This window comes from Coregonus clupeaformis, unplaced genomic scaffold, assembly GCF_020615455.1.
Source record: "Coregonus clupeaformis isolate EN_2021a unplaced genomic scaffold, ASM2061545v1 scaf0338, whole genome shotgun sequence".
Lineage (NCBI taxonomy): Eukaryota > Metazoa > Chordata > Actinopteri > Salmoniformes > Salmonidae > Coregonus > Coregonus clupeaformis.
Genome location: NW_025533793.1, coordinates 285,193 through 307,591, shown reverse-complemented (window position 1 = coordinate 307,591; position 22,399 = coordinate 285,193). Strand labels below are relative to the sequence as shown.

The 22,399-nt window shown below is 41.5% G+C and overlaps 1 protein-coding gene across 1 annotated transcript; it reads left to right on the top strand.

Annotated features, from left to right (window-relative positions):
• Positions 1-11,964: 11,964 nt before the first annotated feature.
• Positions 11,965-21,021, top strand: LOC123484502 (ribonuclease inhibitor-like; the record flags this gene model as incomplete). The annotated part of the gene is given in 5 exon segments (XM_045214920.1): positions 11,965-12,017; positions 12,019-12,114; positions 15,797-15,970; positions 18,494-18,667; positions 20,862-21,021. Coding segments are annotated over 5 exon segments (657 nt in total), but the record flags the coding sequence as incomplete, so codon positions are not given.
• Positions 21,022-22,399: the final 1,378 nt, after the last annotated feature.

The following is a 22,399-nucleotide window of genomic DNA, read 5'->3' as shown; positions in this document are numbered from 1 at the left end:
TTCTTCACCTTAGCTGGTGTAACAGCCAATCTCACCTTCTTCACCTTAGCTGGTGTAACAGCCAATCTCAACTTCTCCTCCTTAGCTGGTGTAACAGCCAATATCACCTTCTTCTCCTTAGCTGGTGTAACAGCCAATCTCACCTTCTCCTCATTAGCTGGTGTAACAGCCAATCTCACCTTCTTCACCTTAGCTGGTGTAACAGCCAATCTCACCTTCTTCTCCTTAGCTGGTGTAACAGCCAATCTCACCTTCTCCTCATTAGCTGGTGTAACAGCCAATCTCACCTTCTTCTCCTTAGCTGGTGTAACAGCCAATCTCACCTTCTTCTCCTTAGCTGGTGTAACAGCCAATCTCACCTTCTCCTCATTAGCTGGTGTAACAGCCAATCTCACCTTCTTCACCTTAGCTGGTGTAACAGCCAATCTCACCTTCTTCTCCTTAGCTGTGTGTGTGTGTGTGTGTGTGTGTATATATAGTACATTATATATCTATTAAATGGTTATATATTGATCATTATATATTATATTTATATAAATGACATATATATATATAATATAAAGTGTAAAACTAGCAGTGTAAATGTTAAAACAATAAATGTTATAGAATAAGAGTTTACTGAAAATAATAAGTAATTAAGTGAATAATTAAACAAATGTAGTGAATGTGTAGTGAATGTCTGTTTGTAAATGAAACCTAGGCTATACAATTATTGTAATATGTAAAAGAAAAATATATTTCTATGATTTATCTTTCCTGGTTTTTTTTTCTCAGTGTCCATGGACAGAAAATGTGCCAATCAATAAAGTTGTATTTGGTTGACGCCCCATCTGTAGATTGTGTGATTTGATTGGACAACAAGTATTTGGAGCCCTTGGTCTACGTCATTGGATATTCAATTGACACATGCACTCAGTTTCCACCTTCGAGAAACAAAAAGGAGGAAAATGTTGGTGTTTGTATTTGATTAACGTTTAATGAAAAAGTATGGATTTCAGCAAAAAAATTAAGACTCGCAACTACAGAGGACAAACATTTTATGATGAATTATTAGTATTGACCTTTTTGGTGTTTTTTTAAATTGTTATTACACGACAAATTCAAGCCAATTTTGTTTGCATTTTCAAATGATATATACTTATGGCTTATGCCTTAATTGTAGCAGCGTAACTGTGTTGTGAGATCTTAACTAGAAAAATAAGAAACTATTACTGGATATAGTCAATGGGATAGTTGTTGTCATGGTAGACTTTTAAAACGAATTATGTTGCTGGCCACCCCTTTACAACTCGGAAGGCATGGTTTTGCAGATAAATGAGTAAACGTGAACTACACTCTTAAAAGAAAAGCTTCCTGTAGGATCCTTTAGGATAATATAAGGTTAAAAAATATACCTTAAGATGAATTTACAAGCCTATACTCTGCCATCAGCTCGTTGTTGAACCGTTGTAGATTTAAGGGGTGCTTTGAAGAACCCTTTTCAAAAGAGGGGTTCGTTTTGGAACCAGCAGTGCCCTCGTGAGTAAAGGCGTAGAATTCAAATTGAGACCGTTGGTCAAAAGACAACTGGAAGCGGGAAGCGCGCGGATGGTTGGAGAGACGCGACCAATAAGAGATGACTTGCAACGGATTGACGTGAAAGGTGAGTCATACCTTAGCTATTCGCTAGCTAAGATAATAATTCATCAAACTACTATCAAATTACTAAAAAACAATACATGATGTAATGTACTCTTGGTTTTTCATCAGCTAGCCAAGCTACATAGCCTAATGTTAGCTGGTAATTGTTGTATAAATGTTGGTACGTTTTAGCTAACGTTAGCTACAGTAGCTAGCTAGTTAAAGTTAATGTATTGTTAGCTAACTTTAGCTAGCTAGACTCAATATTGAGAAATTGTAGTCATTTAAACCCATGATATACTTTCTCACCATCTCCTTCCATCCTCCTCCCTTTAGTACCTGGCTTATCCTGCCCCTGTCCAGTTAAGTGGTGGAGAGTTTGGGAGCTGTGAGCTCGGATAGAGAAATGTATCAACCACCACGAACAGGTAAGACACACACACACACACACACACACACACACACACACACACACACACACACACACACACACACACACACACACAGATGACCCAATGTAGATTATGATCGACTTGACGAAAAGAAGAATACATAAAGCAGATCAGATTAGTTAGATGCATTTGATATTGAATATTCATGTTGTTTATGTTGTGTTTGTGTCTAATTGATGTCTTTCAGGTTGGTGTATTGGGGCGGATTGTTCTGTCCTCTGTATTTCAGACCAAAGCAAGACAATGTTTAAAGCTCACTATGGATCTACTAACAGGTTAGCCTCTATAAAGTATTTGGATGTATTTACAGTGTGATTATAGTGTGTTCTGTGTTACTCCTTTGTCAATCCAATACTAACTGAATAGTGAATGAATGTATTTACAGTGAATCAATCAATCAATACAGTTTGATTATAGTGTGTTTTATGTCATTCCTTCATCTTTTCCAACACTAACTGAATGGTGAATGAATGCATTTGCAGTCAATCAATCAATACAGTGTTTGAACACAGCTATAAATCTCATTGTGGGGTAGGCCACATGTTATAAAGATGGTTAAAGCTCCTAAACTGAATTACATCATCAGCATGTTTCCACTGTCCATACCTGCCTACACCTTTAACACCATAGACAAAATGATTCATTTGGACTATTAAAAGGGCCAGGATGAACCAAGCTAGATTACAGGTAAAGACTTAGAAGGGAGGATTAAAGCTCCCTAACATGTAATTATAGCAAGAAGCCTTTATAACTGCCCAAATAGGCTCTTTATTGAGAACTCTAATAGGCCAATTTGGGTTGACATGGAAGAATAACTTAATGCCCCATTTGGAGCATCATATTATCTGAGTCAACACTTAAATGTGGGACTGCAGAATCCCATAATGTCCCATACTAAGAAATATGGCGTCAGATAAATAAGAGACAGACATCTTCACCTTTCCTGACAAGCTCTGCTTCTTTATGGAACAACCATGAATACAAATGAGCAGGAAAGGTGGTTGTCTGGAAAGACACATTTTTTTTCTCACTTTTGCTTCATGTGTCAACTTTAATTTGAGTGTGGCTGTGGAAGACTGGTCCCTTGATGATGTCTGCAAGTGGCTGAGTACCAATGATCTCCATGATTCCATCCCATCATTCCAAGGTTCACAATCTTTACTGAAGAATGCCAACTCTCTTCAATTGTCCACTTTACAACGAACATTCTTTCTCTGTGTCCAAACTACTCACACATTGGCCTCTATCACCAGCATGAACCACATTTTCTAATTACCTGTGGAATTAATGGGTGTGGGAAAACAAATAGATGTTTCAGCGCCTATCGGTCACACATCTACCAAAACCACAGAGCTTTTAAGAGCCAACTTAGATGAGAATTGCCCTCATGATGAATTTGAGACTGGGACTGATCCCATTGAAGATGACATGAGCGATGTAGAAGGTCTGCCAGAGGCTGAATATGTTCAAGCCACAGAGATCAACACTGAGCAGCTAATTGAAGGTCTCAAAAACAATCTGTCTTTTTATTTTGAAAATCAGGAAAGAACACTGGATCCCAGCTACGGTACAGAATAGCATTGTTGAGGACCTCAGAACCATTTTTGATGCATTCATGACACGCTACAGTGATCCCCTCAGGTTTCATCTTACAAATAAGCAAATAAACGTGGTTGAACATGACGATCTCAGGGACTTGCTTAACAACTATGCAGTATTTGAGGAATGCATTAGATGCATAAGCTCTGAGTGGATGCTGGAGCATTACCGTGTGAAAGAATTGGGCATGGTCCGGCCAATTGAAGTACCACTGAGCAACAAAGAAGGTTATAAAACAAGGTGATTTCAATACAGCTACATGGTCCCCAGGGTATATGAATATAAAGAGACATGAGACAAAACAATCATAATGAATAAGATAACATGAACAGGGGGACCTGATCCTAGGTCAGCACTCCTCCTCTGGGACACTTCCCAGGAGTCACCAGGACCAAGAAACCGAACACTTACTGTTGTAAAGTCTAGTTACAGCAGGTGTTTACTGCCATCTAGTGGAAGATACCAATACAACACTTTATTATCAGGGTGTGGAGACTGCTGAGTGAAACAGAAAGTAAATGTGTTATTTTGTACAGGATCCATTTTGAGACGACAGAGCAGAAAACACTATATGGAGAGAACTAAAAAATAAAGTGAGTATTTCTAAGTATTTCTGAACAATAATCTGTTTTAAAGGACAGAGTATGTGAGTGAATACCTGGAATGAGATATTACTAGTTAGTAGAACTGCTACTTGAGCTTAGTTGCTGACAGACAGCAGTTTTCAAAGTGGAAACTAATCAGTAGGCCTTAGTGTTATAAGGTAGGCCATTATCATTGTCATTATGGAGACACCTATTTTACAACCCTTATTCCATGAAACATATTAACGCTGTAGAACTGATGCGCATCAAGAAATAAGGCGACAAATCACAGGAAAACTACTTTAGGCGCTCTAGAGCACGTTAGATACATTCTGTCGGAGGTGGTTTAAACTGCATTCTAATGTCGACTTTGCTTATGGAAAACCATATCATGCAAAGGTTTTTACACATGCTCTGTTGTTGGTTCTCTCGAGTGGAAATTTGAAATGAAAGTTATGGAACTTCCTCATGTGCTTCTGTTATGAGAAAAACTCCACAATGAAACAGACATTAAATGTGGAGAATGATAGATCTGTTGGCCATCAAGTAGCCTATTAATGGTTATGGCTGTCTAGCCTACTGTAGCCTGCCATTTTATACTATAAATATGTTGAAATGACTGGAGTCGTTGCAAATCATTTTGTGCCACTTGTGTAGCCAACCTGGAGCTGGCAAACAGATGTAATAAATAGCCTTTAACTTCAGTTTATTGTTGTTGTAGCCTTGTGTTATTATGTAATTAATAATGGCCATGTTTAGTTAATTCAATTGGAAGTTAAAGTGTCACCATGGTCACAGTTCTATCTCAATTGCTGATCAGATGTTAGAATGCATTAGATTGAAGGTAACAGTCAGCCAGATTAGGCTACAGGTAAAAAAATAACCTGGCTGTTGTTGACAAGCATGGGCCTATTCAGTTCATATCCATATTATTAAAATTTGATTCAGTGATTGAAATTACGACCCCATCCTCAGTAGCCTATTCCAGCAGGCTACTGGGCAACAGAAGCACTTCCTACCTCAACATCGCCTTGCTATTCATGTTAAATAAATTAGTCTGTCAATTTGAACTAAGCAAGCTGCTAAATCGTTCAGTTTACAGCTTGCCTACATGTTGCACAGGCTACTGGAGGCTATCTGAAATAAGATGTAGGCCTATCAGGGGCTATGTTTTGGCCTAGTTTTCAGGCCTTGTTGGTGGGTTTGGCGGAGTCATTGGGCTAGAAAAAGTCATTGCATTAAATCATCTGACTGTTTGGATGTGTCTGTTAGTAAACTGTTTTATTTCTAAGAGATAATGAATAAAATAGAACAATTGACCTTCAATAATTAGTTGTCACTGTGTTACCCACAACCAACATGCTGCATCTCTGTTTAGGGGTCAGTGGTCTAAAATGAGTCTCTCTGGGGAGAGAGAGGAGGGGGGCCCTGCCTCTAAAATGAGTCTCACTGGGGAGAGAGAGGAGGGGGTCCCTGCCTCTAAAATGAGTCTCTCTGGGGAGAGAGAGGAGGGGGGCCCTGCCTCTAAAATGAGTCTCTCTGGGGAGAGAGAGGAGGGGGCCCTGTCTCTAAAATGAGTCTCTCTGGGGAGAGAGAGGAGGGGGGCCCTGCCTCTAAAATGAGTCTCTTTGGGTGAGTTGACAATATTGTTTAAGAATTTATATTCCAAAACGCTATATGCAACAACAAAAAAATACATTTGTGTTTTTTCATCAGAAATGATTGCTTCAATATAATGTTCTAGATTTTAGATGTGCATGAAAATGAGTTTTTTTCCAAAACGCTTTATATCCAATTATATCCAATGTTTAGCTGGAATGTAATGTTCGTATCCTGTATGTTTGACTGTGATATGTGGTTGTCTCACCTAGATATTTTAAGATGAATGCACTTACAGATGCAATATCTTAATTTTACCCAGTTTCTCACAACAGGAAAATAATCCTGCAGCAACAGCAAATGTGCATTTTTATGTGGATAATAATAAGGGGCATTTTTTGTAAGGGCTGATCAATTTTTCATTAGGGCAAATCAAGTCCGAAACTTTAAGTGGAATTTACCCACTTTAGAAGCCTTTATAAAGCCTTGTAGTGGTTTAATAATTTATTTAAACAATAAAAGCTAATTTACCAACATTTCTGAAAATGGATATATAGCGTTTTGGAATGAAACTCTCTTATGTTTCCCCATCTGAGTTCAGAGTAGATGAGAGATGTAATGTTTTTCTCTGTTGTGTTGAAGCCCAATCAAGCAGGAGAGACCAGCCTCCCCTGTACCCAGCTGTGTGTCCATGAAGAGTGACCGGTCTATGGGTCTTCCTGATCACTTTAGAGAGGGAGACTTTTCTACTGAACAAAGGTAAGAAGAACTCATGGGTCATGGTCAGTGAGTTAAACAACACTGTCTCTAGTCATTTCTCCTCTCCCATTTTCCCATTTCTTTTTATTGTTTTCATAATCCATAGGCTAATCCTTTTTTCCATTTTCATAGTCCTGAAACAATATTAAACAAACACAACATTCCCTCCCTGTGTGTGTGTGTGTGTGTGTGTGTGTGTGTGTGTGTGTGTGTGTGTGTGTGTGTGTGTGGTGTGTGTGTGTGCACTCCCTGGATGAGGAAATGTAATCTCATGTTTTGTCCACAGAAACCAACAGGAGAGATCAGAGTCAGAGATTCTCAGTGGTCAGTCTTCCCAGAGTCATCAAACAGACCTGGCCTCCATATTCAGTGTATGTGGTCCTGTTATTTAATATTTTTTTTTTTTACCTCAAGTAAAGTTGTTCTGTCAATCATTCATTCATGTGTTAATGAGAAAGCATTTAGTCTCTTGCTTAACTTATTTACTTGATTTATTTCAGTTGCTTGAAGAGAATATTATGACATTTGTGAAGAACGAGCTGAAGATGTTCAAGAGGATTCTTAGTCCAGAACTCCCAGAAGGCTTTGAGAGTCAGAAGCAGGATAAGGAAGTGGTGGATGCTGAAGATGAGAAGCAGGAGAGCAGTGCAGAGAGGGGGCTCTGAAGATCACACTGCACGTCCTGAGGAAAATGAACCAGAAGGAGCTTGCTGACACACTGGAGAAAAGTAAGAGCTGTCTGCCTCATGTTGAATGATGTTTTAGAACATTTAAAAGCTGTAGCTAAAGTACAGCTAAAGTAGCTGTGTAACTCAATGATATTGTAGCAGCCTTAACACAACACCTAGTGACCTCATCAAGTAGCAGCAGGGATGTGTTGTGTGGATTCATTTAGACAGAGGAGAGAGAGACAACATTATTAATGCCATCAATAATACCAATAATGATATAAATCAGTCACACCAGTGTGTAATGAATTATGAAAACATTTACAGATTTATACAGACAAGAGAATAAATGATTATAATTTAAACTTTATAAGACAGTCTTAGAATACTGTAGGCATTAAAACAGATGTAATATTAATATCCTCTGTGTTATTTCTTCATTCAGATGAGCGTGCTGTGATTCTTCAACGTGAACTCAAATCTAATCTAAAGAAGAAGTTTCAATGTGTATTTGAGGGGATCGCTAAACAAGGAAACCCAACACTTCTCAATAAGATCTACACAGAGCTCTACATCACAGAGGGTGGAACAGGAGAGGTCAATAATGAACATGAGCTGAGACAGATTGAGACAACAACCAGGAAACAAGCAAGACCAGAGACTGCAGTCAAATGTAACGACATCTTCAAACCCTTAACTGGACAAGACAAACTTATCAGAACTGTGCTGACAAAGGGAGTCGCTGGCATTGGAAAAACAGTCTCTGTGCAGAAGTTTATTCTGGACTGGGCTGAAGGAAAAGCAAATCAGGATGTCCAATTTGTATTTTCATTCCCTTTTCGGGAGCTGAATTTGATGAAAAAGGACAAACACACTTTCATTGAACTTCTCAGTCACTTCTCAATGGAAACCAAAGAATCAAGAATCTCCAACTACGACAAGTACAAAGTTCTGTTCATCTTTGATGGTCTGGATGAGTGCCGACTGCCCCTAGACTTCCAGAAGAACAAGATCTGTTGTGATGTCACAAAGTCAACCTCAGTGGATGTTCTGCTGACAAATCTCATCAAGGGAAATCTGCTTCCCTCTGCTCTCCTCTGGATAACTACCCGACCTGCAGCAGCCAATCAGATCCCTTCAGTGTGTGTTGACCAGGTGACAGAGGTACGAGGGTTCAATGACCCACAGAAGGAGGAGTACTTCAGGAAGAGATTCAGTGATGAGGACCTGGCCAGCAGAATCATCTCACACATAAAGATATCAAGGAGCCTCCACATCATGCCACATTCCAGTCTTCTGTTGGATTTCTGCAACAGTCCTTGAACACATGTTGAGTACAGACAAGACAGAAGAGATGCCCAAGACTCTGACTGAGATGTACTCACACCTTGTGGAATTTCATACCAAACAGAAGAATGAAAAGTATCTTGGGAAAGAAGAGACAGGTCCACACTGGAATAAAGAGAGCATTCTGTCACTGGGAAAACTGGCTTTTCAACAGCTTGTTGACGGCAATCTGATTTTCTATGAAAAAGACCTGAAAAAGGCTGGCATTGATGTCAATGAAGCCACAGTGTACTCAGGATTGTGCACACAGCTCTTTAAAGAGGAATGTGGGCTGTACCAGGACAAGGTGTACTGCTTCGTGCATCTGAGCATTCAGGAGTTTCTGGCTGCTGTATATGTGTTCCTCTCATTCATCAACAACAATGAGAATCTAATGGCCAAACCTCAATCAACGTCCAGCAACTTTTTTTTGCGCTTTTCAGAGACAAGCCTGAAGTTACTTTCTACAAGAGTGCTGTGGATAAAGCCTTACAAAGTGAGACAGGAAACATGGACCTTTTCCTCCGCTTCCTTCTGGGCCTCTCACTGGAGTCCAATCAGAAGCACTTACGAGGTCTACTGACAAAGACAAGAAGCAGCTCACAGAGCCATGAAGAAACAGTCAAGTACATCAAGGAGAAGATCAGGGAGAATCCCTCTCCAGAGAGGTGCATCAATCTGTTCCACTGTCTGAATGAACTGAATGACCATTCTCTAGTGGAGGAGATCCAAAGCTACCTGCTCTCAGGAAGTCTCTCAACAAAAGAACTGTCACCTGCACAGTGGTCAGCTCTGGTCTTTGTGTTGCTGACTTCAGAAAAGGAGCTGGATGTGTTTGACCTGAAGAAATACTCCAGATCAGAGGAAGGTCTTCTGAGGCTGCTGCCAGTGGTCAAAGCCTCCAGAGCTGCTCTGTGAGTAAATAAAAGTATATTTAAGTACTAATCATCAGTTTAGAGAAAAATATATATTATAGTATGTATATAATACTATATTGAAAAACATATTGAATCACTGCATTGATGTTCACATTAGTATAACAATATGACCATACAATTATAGGAGACAGAAGATGAATCTATATGTTGTTTAAGAGAATAAACCAAATGCATCTGCCATTGTCCTTCTACACTACTGGTGTTAAATTAACAGTGTGTTTGTGAAATCATGATGATCTCTTTGTCAGGCTGTCAGGCTGTGGAGTCACAGAGGAAGGCTGTAGCTTCTCTGGTCTCAGCTCTGAAGTCAAACCCCCTCACACCTGAGAGAGCTGGATCTGAGTAACAATGACCTGAAGGATTCAGGAGTGAAGCTGCTCTCTGCTGGACTGGGGAATCCCCACTGTAAACTGGAGACTCTGAGGTCAGTATTCCTGTATCACTCAATGAACACACATACACTGGACACACACTGGACACACACACACACCCAGGACACACATACTATACACACACACACTGGACACACACACACACTAGACACACAACCTGGACACACACTCATTGGACAACACACACACACACACTGGACACACACACAAACACACACTGGACACACACACACTGGACACACACACACACACACACACAAGGATTAATTGAGTAGTGTTTAGAAACATGTAATCTACTGTTAATAATGATACATTCATTCATTTATATACAGTACCAGTCAATAGTTTGGACACACCTACTCATTCAAGGGTTTTCTTTATTTTTACAATTTTTTTACATTGTAGAATAATAGTGAAGACATCAAAACTATGAAATAACACATTGGAATCATGTAGTAACCAAAAAAGTGTTAAACAAATCAAAATATGTTATATTTGAAAATTCTTCAAATAGCCACCATTTGCCTTGATGACAGCTTTGCACACTCTTGGCATTTTCTCAACCAGCTTCACCTGGAATGCTTTTCCAACAGTCTTGAAGGAGTTCCCCACATATGCTGAGCACTTGTTGGCTGCTTTTCCTTCACTCTGCGATCCAACTCATCCCAAACCATCTCAATTGAGTTGAGGTTGGGTGATTGTTGAGGCCAGGTCATCTGATGCAGCACTCAATCACTCTCCTTCTTGGTCAGATAGAGGTGTGTTGAGTCATTGTCCTGTTAAAAAACAAATGATAGTCCCACTAAGCTTAAACCAGATGGGATGGCGTGACGCTGCAGAATGCTGTGGTAGCCATGCTGGTTAAGTGTGGTTAAATTCTAAATAAATCACAGACAGTGTCACCAGCAAAGCACCCCCACACCATAACACCTCCTCCTCCATGCTTTACGGTGGGAACTACACATGCGGAGATCATCCGTTCACCCACACCGCTTCTCACAAAGACACGCCGGTTGGAACCAACAATCTCAAATTTGGACTCCAGACCAAAGGACAAATGTCCACCTGTGTAATGTCCATTGCTCATGTTTCTTGGCTCAAGCAGGTCTCTTTTTTATTATTGGTGTCCTTTAGTAGTGGTTTCTTTTACAGCAATTCGACCATGAAGGCCTGATTCACACAGTCCCCTCTGAACAGTTGATGTTGAGATGTGTCTGTGACTTGAACTCTGTGAAGCATTTATTTGGGCTGTAATTTCTGAGGCTGGTAACTCTAATGAACTTATCCTCTGCAGCAGAGGTAACTCTGGGTCTTCCATTCCTGTGGTGGTTCTCATGAGAGCCAGTTTCATCATAGCGCTTGATGTTTTTTGTGACTGCACTTGTTCTTAAAGTTCTTAAAAATGTTCCTTATTGACTGACCTTCATGTCTTAAAGTAATGATGGACTGTCGTTTCTCTTGCTTATTTGAGCTGTTCTGCCATAATATGGACTTGGTCTTTTACCAAATAGGGCTATCTTCTGTATACCCCTACCTTGTCACAACACAACTGATTGGCTCAAACACATTAAGAAGGAAATAAATTAAACAAATTAAATTTTAAGAAGGCCCACCTGTTAATTGAAATGCATTCCAGGTGACTACCTCATGAAGCTGGTTGAGAGAATGCCAAGAGTGTGCAAAGCTGTCATCAAGGCAAAGGGTGGCTATTTGAAGAATCTCAAATATAACATATATTTTAATTTGTTTAACACTTCTTTGGTTACTACATGATTCCATATGTGTTATTTCATGGTTTTAATGTCTTCACTATTATTCTACAATGTATTTTTTTTACTAATTTGAATGAGTAGGTGTGTTCAAACTTTTGACTGATAGTGTATATATACATATATGAATAGATATGGCAGGTTTCAGGACTCTGATGTAACTGAAAATGTTGAAAAAATATATTTTCACCACCAAAGAATAGCAGTGTGGTTTTAATATGATTTGACTCTTGCAGGCTGTCAGGCTGTATGGTCACAGAGGAAGGCTGTGCTTCTCTGGTCTCAGCTCTGAAGTCAAACCCCTCACACCTGAGAGCTGGATCTGAGTAACAATGACCTGAAGGATTCAGGAGTGAAGCTGCTCTCTGCTGGACTGGGGAATCCCCACTGTAAACTGGAGACTCTGAGGTCAGTATTCCTGTAGTTGGTCAACAAGTGAGAACTGTTCACCAGATCCACATGTGTTTACCAGGCACACATAGTCCACACCATATGTGTTTGGACAGTGAAGCTTACAGTTTTACATTTGGTTTTTAGATACAATGTTTCATATTATGCAACAGTACAGAATGTCACCTTTTATTTAAAGATTTTCATACATATACTGTATATTTTACCGTTTAGAAATGAAAGTACTTTATTATGTAGTTCTCCCATTTGAAAAAGTCATAATTATTTAGACAAATTAATTTATTCAAAAGTTTAGTATTTGGTCCAATATTCTTTTTCTGCAGTGATTACATCAAGCTTGTGATTCTACAAACTTGTTGAATACATTTGCAGTTTGTCTTGGTTTTGTTATAGATTATATTTTTCCTAATAGAAACTGAATGGTGAATAATGTCCTGTCATTTTGGAGTCACTTCACTTGTATTGTCAGTAAGAATAGAAGATGTTTCTGAACACTTCTACATTCATGTGGATGCTACCATGATTATGAATAATCATGAATGAATCGTGAATAATGATGAATGAGAAAGTTACAGAGGAACAAGGATCATACCCCCTCTGTTATTGGTAATGGTGAGAGGTTAGCATGTTTTGTTGTAGCCTCTGTAACTTTCTCACTCATTATTTTTCATGATTCATTCATGATTTTTATTAATCATGTCATCATCAGGATTCATTTAGTAGTGTTTAGAAACATGTTATCTACTCACTTAGACAGAAAATTACTCCAGTCATCATCCACCATTCAGTTACTATTGGACAAAACATAACCCAAAACACAACCAAAACAAACTGCAAATGCAACCAACGAGTTTGGGACCAAATACTCAACTTTTGACTACTTTAATACACTATAAGTGAAATGGTCAGAATACTTTTGACTTCTTCAAATGGGGGGACTAGATACATAAAGTGCTTTCATTTCTAAACGGTGAAACAGATATGTATTAAAATACCCTCAAATAAAAGGTGAGATTATATACTGTCACCTCATATGAAACATTTAATCTCAAATCCAAAATGCTGGAGTATAGAGCCACATTTAAAATGTTATCTTCACTGTCAAACTAGATATGGTGTAAAACGTATACTCAATACAATCTAAATCTGATACCTCACTGTCTGTCTTTTGACTGATTGTCACGATCGTCTTGACAGAAGTAGACCAATGCGCAGCGTGTTGAGCGAACATGATTGCTTTTATTTAACAAAGCACGAAACACAAAACAAAACACGACTAGTGACGTCCTCAGTAACAATGACCAATACGGAAACAAAAACCCACAAACACAAGGTGAAAACAGACAGTTTAAATATGGCTCCCAATCAGAGACAACGAGCCAACAGCTGACACTCGTTACCTCTGATTGGGAGTCACTCAAACAAAGAAATACAACAACCTAGAACAACCCAACCAAGACACAGAACACAAAGAAACGAACACACCCTGGCTCAACATACAGAGTCCCGGAGCCAGAGCGTGACAGTACCCCCCCCTAAAGGCGCGGACTGCGACCGCGCCTTAACAAAACCCAAACAGGGGAGGGCTGGGTGGGCATTCCTCCTCGGAGGCGGCTCCGGCTCCGGGCTTGACCACCACCCTTCCACAATTCCCCGTAGCGCCCCCGGTCCGGTCTGACCCCGCTGGCTGGATCTGGACCGGACATCGACGGAGCGGATTGCTCAAGCTCCGTTGTGGAGCAGCTGCCCGGTACCTGATCAGGCACCGGACTGACGACGCGCACCCTCGGCTTGGCGCGTGAGGCAGGAACTGACCGGACCTGGCTGATGATGCGAACCCCCTGGCTTGGTGCGTGGAGCAGCAACGGACCGGACCGGGCTGACGATACGCACCCCTGGCTTGTGCGTGGAGCCGGAACGGGCCTCACCGGACTGACGACTTCGCACCCCTGGCTTGGTGCGTGGAGCCGAACGGGCCTCATCGGACTGGACGACTCGCATCCCTGGCTAGTGCGCGAGTAGCAGGAACGGGCTGGACCAGGCTGACGACTCGCACCCCCTGGCTTGGTGCGAGTAGCAGGAACGGGCTGGACCAGGCTGACGACTCGCACCCCTGGCTTGGTGCGAGTAGCAGGAACGGGCTGGACCAGGCTGACGACTCGCATCCCTGGTTTGGTGCGAGTAGCAGGAACGGGCTGGACCAGGCTGACGACTCGCACCGTAGGTTTGGTGCGAGTGGCAGGAACAGGCCGGGTCGGGCTGGCGACGCACACCGTAGGCTTGGTGCGTGGAGCAGGGACAGGCCGGGCTGGGCTGGCGACGCACACCGTAGGCTTGGTGCGTGGAGCAGGAACCGGCCGGGCTGGGCTGGCGACGCACACCGTAGGCTTGGTGCGTGGAGCAGGGACAGGCCGGGCTGGGCTGGCGACGCACACCGTAGGCTTGGTGCGTGGAGCAGGAACAGGCCGGGCTGGGCTGGCGACGCACACCGTAGGCTTGGTGCGTGGAGCAGGAACAGGCCGGACCGGGCTGGCGACGCGCACCGTAGGTTTGGTGCGTGGAGCAGAGACAGACCGGGCTGGGCTGGCGACGCACACCGTAGGCTTGGTGCGTGGAGCAGGAACAGGCCGGGCTGGGCTGGCGACGCACACCGTAGGCTTGGTGCGTGGAGCAGGAACAGGCCGGGCTGGGCTGGCGACGCACACTGTAGGCTTGGTGCGTGGAGCAGGAACAGGCCGGACCGTACTGGGAACACACACCACTGGCCTTAAACGGGGATCAGGAACGGGCCGGACCGGACTGGCAATACACCTCAGTACCTCTCGCCGTGCCTCAACAACTTCCTTCCCTCCTCTCGCCAATGGCTCCCGTAACCCGGTGGCCTTCTCTCCACGTCTCCCATTTCGCCCTGTGACAGCCTCCTGCTGCCCAGTCGCCCAAGCCGTGTGCCCCCCCCTAAAAATGTTCTGGGGTTGCCTCTCGTCCCTCTGACGCTGACACTGCTTACGCCGTTGCTCCTCTCTCCGTCGCCTCTCAACCGTCTCACTCCATGGCCGGCGATCCATCCCGGCCAGGATCTCTTCCCAGGTCCAGGACCCCTGCCCGTCCAAAATCTGTTCCCACGTCCAGGCTGCCGATTCCTGGACACGCTGCTTGGTCCTAGTATGGTGGGTTTTTCTGTCACGATCGTCTTGACGAAGTAGACCAATGCGCAGCGTGTTGAGCGAACATGATTGCTTTATTTAACAAAGCACGAAACACAAAACAAAACACGACTCCGTGGCGTCCTCAGTAACAATGACCAATACGGAAACAAAAACCCACAAACACAAGGTGAAAACAGACAGTTTAAATATGGCTCCCAATCAGAGACAACGAGCCAACAGCTGACACTCGTTACCTCTGATTGGGAGTCACTCAAACAAAGAAATACAACAACCTAGAACAACCCAACCAAGACACAGAACACAAAGAAACGAACACACCCTGGCTCAACATACAGAGTCCCGGAGCCAGAGCGTGACACTGATACTGCTTTTTAGTCTACTCAAATATTTGTACTATACATGTTTCTCTCTACAAGCAATATTATGATAATTTCTAATAATGATACATTAATTTATGAATATATATGGCAGGTTTCAGGACACTGGTTTTAATATGATTTGACTCTTTGCAGGCTGTCAGGCTGTCTAGTCACAGAGGAAGGCTGTGCTTCTCTGGTCTCAGCTCTGAAGTCAAACCCCTCACACCTGAGAGAGCTGGATCTGAGCTACAATCACCCAGGAGACTCAGGAGTCAGACTGCTCTCTGCTGGACTGGAGGATCCACACTGCAGACTGGAGAAACTCAAGTATGTAGAGGGTTTATGTCAATGTTCATATCAGACATGTTGGAGTTATCAGGCTAGTTAAGACAAACATTCTTACCACCACTTGGACTAAGTTATATAAAGACTGTGTGTGTGCGTGTGTGCGTGTGTGCGTGTGTGTGTGTGTGTGTGTGTGTGTGTGTGAATGTGTGTGTGTGTGTGTGTGTGGGTCCAGTGTGTGTGTGTGGGTCCAGTGTGTGTGTGTGTGTGGGTCCTGTGTGTGTGTGTGTCCAGTGTGTGTGTGTGTCCAGTGTTTGTGTCCAGTGTGTGTGTGTGTCCGGTGTGTGTATGTGTGTGTGTGTGTCTGTGTGTGTCCAGTGTGTGTGTGTGTCTTTGTCCAGTGTGTGTGTGTGTGTGTCCAGTGTGTGTGTGTGCACGTGTATCAGTACACACACTGGACACACACACACACTGGACACACACACACTCACACTGGACACACACACACTAGACACACACACACACACTGGACACACACAAACAATGGACACACACACACAGTGGACAAACACACACACACACACACACACACTGGACACACACCGGGGACACACACAAACACAAACACACACTGGACACACACACAAACACACACACACTGGACACACACTGGACAGACACACACACACTGTAAACACACACACTGGACACATACACACAAAGGACACACACACACACAAACACACACTAGACACACACACACACACACACACACACACACTGGACACACACACACACACAAGGATTAATTTAGTAGTGTTTAGAAACATGTTATCTACTGTTAATAATGATACATTCATTCATGTATATACAGTACCAGTCAAACGTTTGGACACACCTACTCATTCAAGGGTTTGTCTTTATTTTTACTATTTTTTCCATTGTAGAATAATAGTGAAGACATTAAAACTATGAAATAACACATATGGAATAATGTAGTAACCAAAAAAGTGTTAAACAAATGAAAATATATTTTATATTTGAAATTCTTCAAATAGCCACCCTTTGCCTTGATGACAGCTTTGCACACTCTTGATATTCTCTCAACCAGCTTCACCTGGAATGCTTTTCCAACAGTCTTGAAGGAGTTCCCACATATGCTGAGCACTTGTTGGCTGCTTTTCCTTCACTCTGCCGTCCAACTCATCCCAAACCATCTCAATTGGGTTGAGGTCGGGTGATTATGGAGGCCAGGTCATCTGATACAGAACTCAATCCCTCTCCTTACACAGTCTGGAAGTGTGTTGGGTCATTGTCCTGTTGAAAAACAAATTATAGTCCCACTAAGCCCAAACCAGATGGGATGGCGTATCGCTGCAGAATGCTGTGGTAGCCATGCTGGTTAAGTGTGCCTTGAATTCTAAATAAATCACAAACAGTGTCACCAGCAAAGCACCCCCACACCATAACACCTCCTCCTCCATGCTTTACGGTGGGAACTACACATGCGGAGATCATCCGTTCACCCACACTGCTTCTCACAAAGACACGGCGGTTGGAACCAAAAATCTCAAATTTGGACTCCAGACCAAAGGACAAATGTCCACCTGTGTAATGTCCATTGCTCGTGTTTCTTGGCCCAAGCAGGTCTCTTCTTCTTATTGGTGTCCTTTAGTAGTGATTTATTTGCAGCAATTTGACCATGAAAGCCTGATTCACACAGTCTCCTCTGAACAGTTGATGTAGAGATGTGTCTGTGACTTGAACTCTGTGAAGAATTTATTTGGGCTGCAATTTCTGAGGCTGGTAACTCTGATGAACGTATCCTCTGCAGCAGAGGTAACTCTGGGTCTTCCATTCCTGTGGCGGTCCTCATGAGAGCCAGTTTCATCATAGTGCTTGATATTTTTTGCGACTGCACTTGAAGAAACTTTAAAAGTTCTTGAAATGTTCCTTATTGAATGACCGTCATGTCTTAAAGTAATGATGGACTGTCATTTCTCTTTGCTTATTTGAGCTGTTCTTGCCATAATATGGACTTGGTCTTTTACCAAATAGGGCTATCTTCTGTATACCCCCCTACCTTGTCACAACACAACTGATTGGCTCAAACTCATTAAGAAGGAAATAAATTCCACAAATTACCTTTTAAGAAGGCACACCTGTTAATTGAAATGCGTTCCAGGTGACTACCTCATGAAGCTGGTTGAGAGAATGCCAAGAGTGTGCAAAGCAGTCATCAAGGCAAAGGGTGGCTATTTAAGAATCTAAAATATATTTTGATTTTTTAACACTTTTTTGGTTACTACATGATTCCATATGTGTTATTTCATAGTTTTGATGTCTTCACTATTATTCTACAATGTAGAAAAATAGTTTAAAAAATAAATAAACAAAAACTTGAATGAGTAGGTGTGCTCAAACATTTGACTGGTACTGTATATATACATTTATGAATAGATATGGCAGGTTTCAGGACTCTGATGTATCTGAAAATGTTGAAAAAATATATTTTCACCAACAAAGAATAGTAGTGTGATTTTAATAAGATTTGACTCTTTGCAGGCTGTCAGGCTGTGGAGTCACAGAGGAAGGCTGTGCTTCTCTGGTCTCAGCTCTGAAGTCAAACCCCTCACACCTGAGAGAGCTGGATCTGAGTAACAATGACCTGAAGGATTCAGGAGTGAAGCTGCTCTCTGCTGGACTGGAGAATCCCCACTGTAAACTGGAGACTCTGAGGTCAGTATTCCTGTAGTTGGTCAACAAGTGATACCTGTTCCCCAGATCCACATGTGTTTACCAGGCACACATAGTCCACACCATATGTGTTTGGATAGTGAAGCTTACAGTTTTACATTTGGTGCTATGCTCCAGCATTTTGGATTTGAGATATAATGTTTCATATTAGGCGACAGTACAGAATGTCACCTTTTATTTGAGAGTATTTTCATACATATCTGTTTTACTGTTTAGAAATGAAAGCACTTTATGTATCTAGTTCTCCCATTTGAAAAAGTCTTAATAATTTGGACATATTCACTTATATTGTATTAAAGTAGTCATAAGTTTAGTATTTGGTCCCATATTCCTTACCTGCAGTGATTACATCAAGCTTGTGATTCTACAAACTTGTTGAATGCATTTGCAGTTTGTCTTGGTTGTGTTTTGGATTATGTTTTTCCCAATAGAAACTGAATGGTGAATAATGTCCTGTCATTTTGGAGTCACTTCACTTGTATTGTCAGTAAGAATAGAAGATGTTTCTGAACACTTCTACATTCATGTGGATGCTACCATGATTATGAATAATCATGAATGAATGGTGAATGATGATGAATGAGAAAGTTACAGAGGAACAAGGATCATACCCCCTCTGTTATTGGTAATGGTGAGAGGTTAGCATGTTTTGTTGTAGCCTCTGTAACTTTCTCACTCATTATTATTCATGATTCATTCATGATCTTTATTAATCATGGCATCATCAGGATTAATTTAGTTGTGTTTAGAAACATGTTGTCTACTCACTTAGACAGAAGATTACTCCAGTCATCATCCACCATTCAGTTACTATTGGGCAAAACATAACCCAAAAACACAACCAAAACAAACTGCAAATGCAACCAACGAGTTTGGGACCAAATACTAAACTTTTTGGCTACTTTAATACTTTTATTTGAGAGTATTTTCATACATATCTGTGTTATTGTTTAGAAATGAAATCACTTTATGTATCTAGTTCTCCCATTTGAAAAAGTCTTAATAATTTGGATATATTCACTTATATTGTATTAAAGTAGTCATAAGTTTAGTATTTGGTCCCAAATTCCTTACCCACAGTGATTACATCAAGCTTGTGATTCTACAAACTTGTTGAATACATTTGCAGTTTGTCTTGGTTGTGTTTTTGGATGATGTTTTTCCCAATAGAAACTGAATGGTGAATAATGTCCTGTCATTTTGGAGTCACTTCACTTGTATTGTCAGTAAGAATAGAAGATGTTTCTGAACACTTCTACATTCATGTGGATGCTACCATGATTATGAATAATCATGAATGAATCGTGAATGATGATGAATGAGAAAGTTACAGAGGAACAAGGATCAGACCCCCTCTGTTTTTGGTAATGGTGAGAGGTTAGCATGTTTTGTTGTAGCCTCTGTAACTCTCTCACTCATTATTATTCATGATTCATTCATGATTTTTCTTCATCATAGCATCATCAGGATTAATTTAGTAGTGTTTAGAAACATGTTATCTACTCACTTAGACAGAAAATTACTCCAGTCATCATCCACCATTCAGTTACTATTGGACAAAACATAACCCAAAACACAACCAAAACAAACTGCAAATGCAACCAACGAGTTTGGGACCAAATACTAAACTTTTGACTACTTTAATACACTATAAGTGAAATGGTCAGAATACTTAGGACTTCTTCAAATGGGGGGACTAGATACATAAAGTGCTTTAATTTCTAAATGGTGAAACAGATATGTATTAAAATACCCTAAAATAAAAGGTGACATTATATACTGTCACCTCATATGAAAAATGTATCTGAAATCCAAAATGCTGGAGTATAGAGCCACATTTAAAATGTTAGCTTCACTGTCAAACTAGATATGGTGTGGACTGTATACTCAATACAATCTAAATCTGATACCTCACTGTCTGTCTTTTGACTGATACTGCTTTTTAAACTGCTCTGGTCAGTCTACTCAAATATTTGTACTATACATTTTTCTATCTACATGCAATACTTTGATAATTTGTCATTTCTAATAATGAAACATTCATTTATGAATAGATATGGCAGGTTTCAGGACACTAATATATCTGAATATGTTGAAAAAATATACTGCCAATATCTTCCCCACCAAATAATTGCAGTGTGGTTTTAATATGATTTGACTCTTTGCAGGCTGTCAGGCTGTCAGGCTGTCTAGTCACAGAGGAAGGCTGTGCTTCTCTGGTCTCAGCTCTGAAGTCAAACCCCTCACACCTGAGAGAGCTGGACCTGAGCTACAATCACCCAGGAGACTCAGGAGTCAGACTGCTCTCTGCTGGACTGGAGGATCCACACTGCAGACTGGAGAAACCCAAGTATGTAGAGGGTTTATGTCAATGTTCATATCAGACATGTTGGAGTTATCAGGCTAGTTAAGACAAACATTCTGACCACCACTTGGACTAAGTTATATAAAGACTGTGTGTGTGTGTGTGTGTGTGTGTGTGTGTGTGTGTGTGTGTGTGTGTGTGTGTGTGTCCGTCCAGTGTGTGTGTGTGTGTGTGTGTGTGTGTGTGTGTGTGTGTGTGTGTGTGTGTGTGTGTGTGTGTGTGTAGTGTGTGAGTGTGAGTGTGAGTGTGAGTGTGTGGAGTGTGAGTGTGAGTGTGAGTGTGAGTGTGAGTGTGAGTGTGAGTGTGAGTGTGTGTGTGTGTGTGTGTGTGTGTGTGTGTGTGTGTGTGTGTGTGTGAGTTCAGGTGTATCCCTCAATGACTGTCTGTTCTTCTGCTTACCGCTACAGTGTGGAACATGGTGGAGAGAACACAATGAAACCTGGACTTAGAAAATGTGAGTGTTGACTGCTGTGAAGAATATGACTAAGAATAAGTCTTAATTCAAGTGAAGTCAATGTCAAAGACCACCATCATTACTTACTTGGTCATATTAAATATCAGCTGTAGTTCTACAGAAGCACAAATTAGGGACACCAAAGTTTACAAAGAGTTGCTTTGACAATGTGTGTCTGTGTGTGTGTGTGTGGCGTGTTCGTGTTACTTTAGAATGTGTGTGTGTGTTCATGCATGAAGATGTGTGTGTGTCCAGTGTGTGTTCAGGATGTGTTTCCAGTGTGTGTGTGTTCAGGATGTGTGTGTGTGTTCATGCATGCATACAGGTGTGAGTGTGTGTTCAATGTGTTTGTGTGTGTACAGGATGTGTGTGTGTGTCTTCAGGATGTGTGTGTGTGTAATTAATGGGAATAAGTATGTTTTATATTACCATACAGTATAACATATGATCATTGAACAAATCTCAAGTTACCTTAACTTCTCCTTTTGATACCTAGAAACATCTACATTAAATGAATTAGTGAAAAGTGAGTTAACATTCTAATGTGAATGATGATGATTTCTAATATTGTGTCTGGTTTCATCCATCAGATGTCTGTGATCTCACACTGGACCCAAACACAGTAAACAGATTCCTCTCTCTGTCTGAGGAGAACAGAAAGGTGACATGTAGGAGAGAGAAGCAGCCGTATCCTGATCACCCAGAGAGATTTGAGGTCTGTAGACAGGTGCTGTGTAGAGAGGGTCTGACTGGGCGCTGTTACTGGGAGGTAGAGTGGAGTGGGAGTGAGGCTGGTATAGGAGTGGCATATAAAGGAATCAGCAGGAGAGGAGGGGTTAATGACAGTGGGATTGGATGGAATGACAAGTCCTGGAGTCTGTTCTGCTCTGACAAC